This window comes from Lemur catta, chromosome 7, assembly GCF_020740605.2.
Source record: "Lemur catta isolate mLemCat1 chromosome 7, mLemCat1.pri, whole genome shotgun sequence".
NCBI lineage: Eukaryota > Metazoa > Chordata > Mammalia > Primates > Lemuridae > Lemur > Lemur catta.
Window position 1 is genome coordinate 107,257,279 of NC_059134.1, and position 8,873 is coordinate 107,266,151.

At 59.2% G+C, this 8,873-nt stretch overlaps 2 protein-coding genes across 8 annotated transcripts in view; one reads left to right on the top strand and one right to left on the bottom strand.

Moving 5' to 3' along the window:
• The window catches only part of DEAF1 (DEAF1 transcription factor), a 42,041-nt gene extending 39,460 nt beyond the window's left edge, over positions 1 to 2,581 (bottom strand). The window contains exon 1 of one of the 4 annotated variants that reach the window (XM_045558517.1): positions 2,398 to 2,581. Coding sequence is in view for 2 of the 4 variants with exons in the window: in XM_045558516.1 (XP_045414472.1) it covers positions 1,625 to 1,916 (292 nt within the window). In the remaining 2 variants the exon portion in view is untranslated. Of the gene's footprint in view, positions 1 to 1,624; positions 2,142 to 2,268; positions 2,334 to 2,397 lie in introns of those variants that run through there. The other 3 variants (XM_045558518.1, XM_045558516.1, XM_045558519.1) reach the window with 3 other exon arrangements.
• On the top strand, positions 2,076 to 8,609 carry TMEM80 (transmembrane protein 80). 4 transcript variants are annotated; one of them, XM_045558521.1, is made up of 5 exons: positions 2,076 to 2,510; positions 4,921 to 4,940; positions 5,718 to 5,811; positions 5,896 to 5,988; positions 7,614 to 8,609. In XM_045558521.1, the coding sequence occupies exons 2-5, from the start codon at positions 4,935 to 4,937 to the stop codon at positions 7,817 to 7,819; spliced, it is 399 nt and encodes a 132-aa protein (XP_045414477.1). In that variant the 5' UTR covers positions 2,076 to 2,510; positions 4,921 to 4,934; the 3' UTR covers positions 7,820 to 8,609. The 4 variants fall into 4 exon arrangements, with proteins under 4 accessions (XP_045414477.1, XP_045414478.1, XP_045414476.1 ...); XM_045558522.1 differs by having other exon boundaries at positions 2,078 to 2,510; positions 3,349 to 4,940; XM_045558520.1 differs by lacking the exon at positions 2,076 to 2,510 and adding an exon at positions 2,518 to 2,774.
• The last annotated feature ends 264 nt before the right edge of the window (positions 8,610 to 8,873 follow it).

The window sequence follows — 8,873 nt, forward strand, 5'->3', positions numbered from 1 at the left end:
GTCACCCAGCATTCCAGAATGTCCCATGCCCAAGGCAATCCTGTTGCACAGCATGTGCTCAATTGATACTGGCTGCCCATACCATTAACCTGGCAATCACCAAACAATACCGAAACTACCTGCTCACTGGCTGTCTCCACTGCCAGACCACACTGGGAGCACAGCTAACTCATCCTTGCCTCTCAGCAGGACACTGCCAGCAGGCAGGCAGTCTGGCCAGCCACTCGTGCCAAGGGCACGTGTCTGAACCCAAGTCCAAAGACAGCCCAGGCAGACATCTGCCCACAGGTGGCCCCAGACAGGCAGCACGTCCTGCTGAGCTACTTAAACCTGGAAATTACTTGACTTCAGCAACTCATAATAAAAATACTGAAATGTTTTAACACATCAAAACATAAGTATAAAATTTTGCAGAAAAAAACATATGTCAATATATTTCTCTTATGTCATGAGGAACAGCATCATATTTCTTTTCTGCATTCAGAAAATTATGTTCAAAAAGGACAAAAGCCTGAAGTTAAATCTTATTTCCCCAAATCTCAATATCAAACCAGAGTTAGCAAAGACAGCCTGCGCTTGCTTTTGCGAGCAGCTCAACTGACCAGAGGCCCTGGGCCAGGACAGAACCTGGGCTGCTGGACTCTCCACCCAGCCTAGGTGTGGCTGAACAATACCCAGAGTGGACACAAAACAGCTCCGATGTACTCGGCACACCAGGGCCAGAGTCCAGTTCCAAAACCTGCAAAGCTCCTCCTAAGAAAAGTGCCTTATGATGCAATGAGATGTGGAAATGATGCTCCTCCAAGAGTGTGAAGACTCAACTTCGAGTCCTCGAGGGACACTCAGGAGCTCCAGGTGGGAAGGGAGTCCAACACGTGGGCAGTCTCTACCCCCACTGGCCGGCGAGCTGGGACGCGGATGACTGCGGGACGGCAGTCTGGGAGGCGCCACCCTACACGGCATTTGCGGGCACGCCCGAGGCTCCGCATGTTATGAAACCTGAGAATGAGGATGCTCTGTGTGCCAAGGAACTATGAGCAGCACAAACAGAAATGCGGGCCAGCAACGCAACGGCGGCTTCCCTTCTCCCCCTTGGGAGGGAGCTTGACAGGAGCAGCAGGAGGGAAGGGAAGGTCCCTAAAGGCAAAGGCAAGAGGAAGGCTGCACAGGCGGAGGGGAGCCCACCATGCCGGCCCCACCTGGGCCACTGCAGAGCCAAGCTGACCTCTGGCCAGGCTGGGTGGGGGCGCCCTTGCTCCCCGCACTCAGGCCATGCCTGGCCCGGCCCTTGGCACCGGGGCCTTTCCTGGCGACCACACACGTCCACCCGCCCTCGGGCTCCGCCAGGACGGCGTCCACGTCTGACCCTCCTGTGCCATCAGCACCCAGGATGGACCAGGGGGAGGACAGGCAGGGCAGGAGACAGGTGTTGAGAAGGTTCTAGAGGGGAGCCGCGTGAAGAGCAGGACCAGGCGAGGCTGGCCCAAGGAAAAGGCCTTCGGGGGCAGGGCGGGCAGGGCAGGGCCAGGTGGGGCGGGCGGGCCCGCGGGCAGGTGCGCGCGGCAGGCGGGGCAGGCGCGCGGGGACGCGGAGGCGGAGGCCGGCGGCGCGCGGGCGCACTTGCCTGCGAAGGCGGCGGCGGCGGCGGCGGCCTCGTCAGGGCCGGGCAGGGCCTCGGCGCCCATGTCCATGTGCCCGGGCTCGGCCGCCATCACCGCCACGGCCGTGACCCGCCGCGTCTCGCGCTCCGCCTCCGAGTCCGCGTCCTCCTCAGAGTCCTCGTCCCTGCTCAGAACCGGCTCCTCCGTCTCGCCTCCCGCCGCGGCCGCGGCCGCCGCCGCCACAGCGGCCGCGGCCGCCACCGCTGCCGCCTCAGCCAGGCCCAGCTGCTTTGCCGCCGAGTCCGAGTCCTCCATCCGGACTCCGCCGAGCCAGCCCGAAGGCGCCGTCCGGGACCGCCCGAAGCGCCGGGCGCCGAGCCCGAAGCGGGGCCCGAAGAGGCCGCCCGAGCGGGGCCGAGGCCACCCGAAGCCGCCTCCCGAGCAGAGGCCGAAGCGGCAGCCCGGCACTGAGCCGAGCCCAGCCGAGGCCTCCCGCCGAGCGGAGCCGAGCCCAGCCGAGGCCCCCCGCCGAGCGGAGCCGAGCCCAGCCGAGGACGCTCGAGCGAGGCCGAACCCGCACAAAGCCGCCGAGCCCAGCCGAGCCGAGCCGGACCGACTCTGGCTGAACCGAGGCCAAGAGTTCGGAACCGAGGAGGGTCGAAGCTACCCGAAGTAAAGAGCCGAGTCAGTCCGAATGGGTCCGAGGCCTCACGAGGATTTCCGAGCAGCTTGACACAGGCCCTCCTCACTGTCTAGGAAGATGAGCCCGTTGTCGTCAACGGCCGACAGGGCTCACCGGCTCTGGGCAGACTCGCGACACAGTTTGGCCCCGTAAAGAGGGCCTTGCGCCGCAAGCTCCGTCCACCCCCGCCGCCGGTGAGAGCCGAGTCGGCCCGAGGCCGAGCCGAGGTGAGCCGAACGTCCCCGAGCCCGGAAGTTCCCGAGCCTCGGTTCTCCGCCTCCTCCTGTCCGAAAGTGCCCGAGCGCCGCCGGACTGACTAATCGCGCCTCGGCCGCGGCTCGGACGTCCGCTGCCGAAACGCAGCGCGGTCGGGCCTCTTCGCCAGGAGAGGCGAAAATGGCCGAAGGGGCGCGAGTGGCGCGGGCGGAGAGGCTGCTGGGATCGCGGCGGACCGGGGGGCGGGGCTGGTAAGATGGCGGCCGCGAGGGGAGGTGAGCTCTGCGGGACCTGCAGGAGCCGGGCCTGGGGGCGCGGCGTCTCCTCGCTGACGACCCCGTTTAGAGTTCAGTGCGCTCCCAGGGCGTGCGGCCGTCACCCTCGAGGAGCCCGGCCGGGTCCGCATTGGCCCGCCCAGCGGCGGGGCGTGGGGCAGCCCCTGCGGGGCCCTCCCGGCGACGTGGCACCCCCTGGACAGCCGGCCACGGCCGCGCGGCTCTCTCGGCCGCGGGTTCTCCCGGAGCTGGCGGCGAGTGTTTTATTCACGCCCTGAGTCGCGCGCTCGGCCTGGCGACGGCTGTCGCCCACACAACGTGTCGCGAAGCTCGCGAGTGGCACGGCGGGGCCGGAGCCGTGGGCTGTTGGCGACCTCCCGGTCCGATGCAAAGCCCTTCTCCGTCTCTGGCCGTCGGACGCGGGGCCCACTCGCCTGCAAGGCAAAGGAGGCGCGAGTTGTCGGGAGTTGTCGCCTGTGCTGTTCAGGGGCTCTTGACGGCGGCTTCCAGGTGGCCAAGCCTGTGTCTGTGCAAGTCCCGGCGGTTAGGTTTGCTTGTGTATTGTCGTTCGCAGGAATTAAGTTTGTTCCAGAACAGGGCCTCTTCATACACCGTGTCTGTTACAGTGGGGAAGACGTTAGTGCTCTTTTACCCACGCGTTTGACTTCTGCCTGACGCCCCTGTTCTTAGCCACAGTGTGATTGCGGTAAATCATCCAAAGGAGAGTCCTGGGAGCCAGGCCGTGCTCAGGGAGAATGAGCTCCTCTAGGTCTCAGGGGGTTAGAACCGCATGTCCCACGATAACTGCCCTTCGTGTGATTTAAATGCTGTATCACTTAAGGTTTTTAAACAGTTTTTTTCCTAAGCCCCACAACTTCAGTGTATAACAGTGGGCACCGGGGAGACACATTTGAAAAGTTTAGGAGCTGCCTCTAAGAGAAGGATTGGAAGGGAGAAAACCCCCTAACATGATACTGACTCTCGCAAGGACAGTTACCAGCCTGGAAAAGAACAGATCAGGTTCAGAGAGAGCCCTGCCGGCAACACGATGCAGCTTGGCTCACCCCTCCCTTGGCGTCCTGCTGCCAGCATGTGCCACCTCTTCTAGAAGCCCAGTTCCAAGTCTCTGTTGCAGATTCCCTGTGTTAGCCGGTTTAAAACTCTTGCCCATGTGAGATTCCACAGACTGGCACAGAAGGCCCCATATCTGCCCGAGAAGTCATGGGATCACCCACAAAAGCTCACCAAGCCTGAGAGTGTCTTTCCTGCCTCCCCCGATACTAAAGAGGAAGAGGAACGGAGAGGCTGTGTGCAGGTCGCCGTCAAGCTTGCTGCCCAGCAACAGAGCTCAAGCTCCTTTTATGGGAGGTTTTTTGCCAAACTCTAGATTTATATAGGTGTATTTATACACGTAGAGACGTGTACACACCACAGATGTGCAAGTATCATGAACCTCTTTTCAGACAGGCAGTCTGACCCAGGCACGTTCCATCCAAGGCGGGGTCAGTGGAATCTTCAAATACAAAACCTGGGGAGCAGAAGTGAGGAAGGAGGGTCTGCTCACTCCTCAGCTTCCTGTCATCTCAGGATTGGGGAAAACTGATACCTGCAGTGGGGGTCCGAGGACATCGTTCTAGAGATCACATGACAAAGAAAGATTGAATTGCTGGTTTAGAAAATTCTTATTTTTGCAAGGCTATTGGAGGCAGTGAATAAAATTGCAGAGGAAAGCAAATGTCCGTTATCGATTATGAAAAAAGACTTGTTATAACCCAAACCAGAAAAGGTTTTCATCTAATTATATATGTGTGGCAAATACTCAGAAACCACAGAAGATGAGGAAAGCTGTTGTTTGGGTAGATTTGGGATATTTCTCCTGAGGGAGGCGTGGGTCTCACCCAGCCTGTCGCTCTGGCCTTGGTGAGATGGAGCTTAATCCCTGCACGCTGTGCCCCAGGTGCACGTTCTGAGAGCCAGAGATGGTCATGTCCTTTCCAAGGGCTGGACGCAGGTCCACCGCAAATGCTTGTTTATTAAAGATGAGATCAAAGGAGAATGAATGGGATGGTTCCTGTCGATGTTGAGCAAGGCCCAGGAAAGTATCCTGTTGGGATTTGGGCCTGACTGACGACTCTTTCTCTTCCAGGGAGAGGCTCTGCCATGGTGGTATCCTGCTGCTACGTCCCCTCTCCAGGACAGTGCCCACGCAATGGGCTTTCCACTCACCCCCACCGTTTCCATAAATTGTCTAGTAATTCTGCTTTTAAGAGGGAGGGATTTAGGGTTGATACACTTTTTCTGAATGGGGCACGGTGTCTCCATCACCGCCTGCTCAGGCCCCTCCCAGGAGACTCTGCCAGACTGGCTAAGCTCAGCAGCCTGCCCAGCACCCCAGGGGGATGGTCACCTGCCTCCACCCCAACCACCAGTGGCAGAAAGATGACAGCCCTTCACTTTGAATGACTACAGAGTCATTTTAGCATAAACAAGTACAAAGTATACAAAGCTCAGGAAATTGCTAGTGGATATTTAAGTACCCCTGGACAGAAATACATTTTCTCTGAAGAAAATGAAAAAAGTCCTTTTTCTCTCTCTCACTTGTAATTGGGGCCAGCTGTCCCCCGGCCAGTCCTGCCTGCAGCCAGTGAGAACTGGGGCTGCCCTGCTCAGACCGCTGTCAGGGCTGGTGGGGGCAGGGGTCTCACTGTGGGCCTGGCCAGCAGTGGGCCCACGGCGGGAGCAGGCCCAGAAGGAAGACCCACGTAGGTGGGAGCCAGTGGCCAGGTCTCCACGGCCACCTGTGGGTGCCCATCTGCTGGAGCCCAAACCAGTCCTGCATATTTGTGGCCGTGGAACAGATGGCAGAACCGGCCTCTCCTGCTCAGCCACGTGGGAGGGTGCTCCCGAGTCTGTTGGCCTTGAGAATCCTTAACCCGTGACCAGCTCTCTTCGGTTCCTCTTCAAATGCTGTTTTATCTCAGTGGAATGTACTACGCCCTTTATTTCCTGGCCACGCTCCTGATGATTATATATAAAAGTAAGTCATGAACTAAAGGCACGTTGAAGGGGTCATTGTGGCTGCCTCAGGTAACCATGTTCTGGTGTGTCCCTTGCCTGTCAGGTCAGGTGTTCAGCTACCCTCCCGCCTACCTGGCTGTCGACCTGACCCTGCTGTTTGTGATGGGGATTCTGGAAGGAATTCGGTTACACTTGGGTGAGTTGACTGTGAAAACCACAAAGAACCGGTGATAACAGTTGCTCTCTTAAAGGTGCTGAACCTTTAAATATTAATCATTCTATAATATGGTTTTTGGAGATATTTTTATCCAAAATGCTTAACCAGCTGCTTTGCAGGCTCACCTTATGGCACCATTAAGTATTAATTCTTTATTCAGAAGCTTGTCCAAGACACAGGTGCCACTGGAGGCATCCCTGAGAGAGATGCTTCGCGTTTGGAAGTATATCCCGTAGAAGCACCGGGTGACGGCGCTGGGGTCAGAAACCCAACCTGACCATCAAATCGGGAGCTCGGAATGTTCACCTGCACCCCCTTCCTTTCCTGGTGGCCTCAGCCACCTGAGGAGAAAGATAGAGGGTCGTTAGGTCCCCACCAGGGCAGTGAACCTGGAGGGGTGGGGGCCGCCTGGCCTCCCCCGTCCTGCTCTGGGAGCCCCAAGCCTGCAACCACTTCATGCGCCCTATCTCAGCCAACTCCCCTGTCTTTAACAGCACAGTTTGTTCAAGTGCACGCTCTCGTGCAAGACGCAGGGGTGCAGAAGTGAACCTTGGAGATTCCCCCCACCCCAGAGCTCACTGCTCTGACCAGTGTGGCCCAAGCTTCCAGCCAGGCCTCTGCCCTTCTGGGCCCACGGTCACAGGCACACGTACACAGCACGTCTGTTTGTCGAGCAGGATCCTACTGCGCACATTGCCAGAAAGCTGGCACTTCCAGGGCACTGCACCTGCCAGGCTCTAAGGCCCCTTGCACGCACACACACCGGTGATGCCCGATGTACTGCGGGGAAACTGAGGCACATGGGGAGGCTGGGCCCTGCCCTCTCACCTATTATCAGACCTGGACCCCACTGGGTGGGCGTACACAGGTTTGCTCAGCCATCCATCCTGCAGAGGGGCCCTCAGGCCTCCAGTGTTGGGGCTGAGGTGCTAGAACCACAGCCCCCCGAGAGGTGGCTCTGCTGGGAGTGCACGTGCTGCCGCTGCGCAGACTCAGTCTCGGCCAGATCTCCACGGGGCTGCGGGCCTGCCCCAGGCGGCTGTGGCAGGGTGTAGCCTGGCCCCACAGGGCCCTGTTGGGGCCACACGGGACCCTCCTCAAGCACACTGCAGACTCTCGGCACCTGGGGTCAGCTGGTGACTGACCCATTTGTTAAATATGCAGTTTTACTTTTTATAAGTATTCGTGAAATTTTCCAGAACTGGCATTAGCCCAGAGTGAAATATTTTTGGAAGTTTTAAACAAAATCCCTTCAGTTCCACTTGGAACTAGGCAAAGGTGGCAGATGCACTTGCATCGTTTTCGAAACCAGACTCTCCCCACCCACACAGCCGGCCAGAGACTGACCCACCCGTGGTGCGCGGCTGCGGTGGGGCTTCCCACAGAGGGACCTGCACCCTGCTCCACGCTTTGCTCTCTGTCACTTCTGAGTCTGGGGTGGTGGCCACAGTGGGCTTTTTCCCTGGAATCCGCGGAGCCCTGGCAGGACGTGGGCTAATGAGCTGGGGCAGGTCCTCAGCAGGGGCTCACCGAGACCCCCTGAGCAGTGGGTCTCGAGCGACCTGCAAGCCCGGCCTCACTGGCCGCTTTGCTCTGCTCTGCAGGCAGCAGGGGCAACCTGACGGAGGCCGAGGGGCCGCTGGCCGCCAGCCTGGCTCTCACCGTGGGCACCGCCCTCCTCTCTGCCCACTTCCTGCTCTGGCAGACCCTGGTGCTCTGGGCGGACTCGGCCCTCAGCGCGGCGCTGCTGGCGCTCCACAGCCTGGAGGCCGTCCTGCAGGTGGTCGCCATCGCTGCCTTCCTCAGGTAGACTCAGGCGCCCGGACGCCCGGGCCGGATCCCCAGCCATCACCTGCCCCATTGCTGAACGGGAGGGGCATTTTCCCCACCGATAGGTGGTTTTGGATGGTTCGCCTATCGCTTTTGGCAGGGGTAATGGCAGGACCCAGGGCAGGACAAGCTGCCGGGGGCCCAGGTATCAGTAACAGCAGCAGGGAGGGGTCAGGGACCGCCCTGGGCAGCCTCGGAGGTGAACCCCAGCGCACCTGCCTGAGCCCGCTGGAGTGGGGGTCTATCTTCAGCAGCCGGGCCCCCGCTGGCCCCGGGCCGAGAGGGAGCACAGGGCCCTTCAGAAAAGAGGCCTCCAGGCTCAGGTCCTCCTCCCTCATCCTCCCCCCTCGCATTCGTGGTGAGCGAGGCCAGGCCCCTACCAGGACTTCCGGCCGGGACTGCAGGTGGGTGGGCCTTGCCCCTCAGCACCAGCTGGCAGGCTTGGTGGAACCCAGCACGCTGGTTTCCAAAGGAAAATAAATGCCAACAAGCAGTCCCTCGGTGTTCGAAGTGTTTTCGCCTCAGCAGGAGGCGGAGTGGGGGCACTGGGCTGGGGGCTCACAGCTCCTGCTTAAATTTCGGAGGCTCAGTCCGCTAAAACTTGAGCAGCATTTGTGCTTACGCTAAATGAATTCTGTCTCTGTGACTTTTTTCGCATTTCCAGATTGACTGTAAATGCTCCTTAAACAGTACCTAAGCTGTTATTTCATAGCAGTTTTCCTTCATTTGTTTGTATTCGTTTTCTGTGTTTGGAATAATACTATGTGCAATTGTCTACGTAGTTTCTCATCACCATATTGCTTCAATAAAGAAATCTTTGTACCTCACTGAATTTTCCTAATTACAGCCACCTGCCTCCCCCAGGGTGCGCCCTCAATACAAAAGAGCACGCCCCATTCTTGCTGGCCGCTCAAGCCCTGTCTGGGCCTTGCTACCCTCCACCCCAAACACCCTGGACACCTGTCCCTCTGCAGGCCACCGAGGGTGGGAGGCTGCCGGGCCGTCCCAGGCCTCCACTGGGGCCACCTCAGCCA

Bases quoted from the DNA above. Each gene is read 5' to 3' on its own strand.
- TMEM80 (XM_045558520.1), top strand. The intron at 5,812-5,895 runs GTAAGTCATGAA...CTTGCCTGTCAG, and splicing joins CCTGATGATTATATATAAAA to GTCAGGTGTTCAGCTACCCT. The intron at 5,989-7,613 runs GTGAGTTGACTG...TCTGCTCTGCAG, and splicing joins AGGAATTCGGTTACACTTGG to GCAGCAGGGGCAACCTGACG.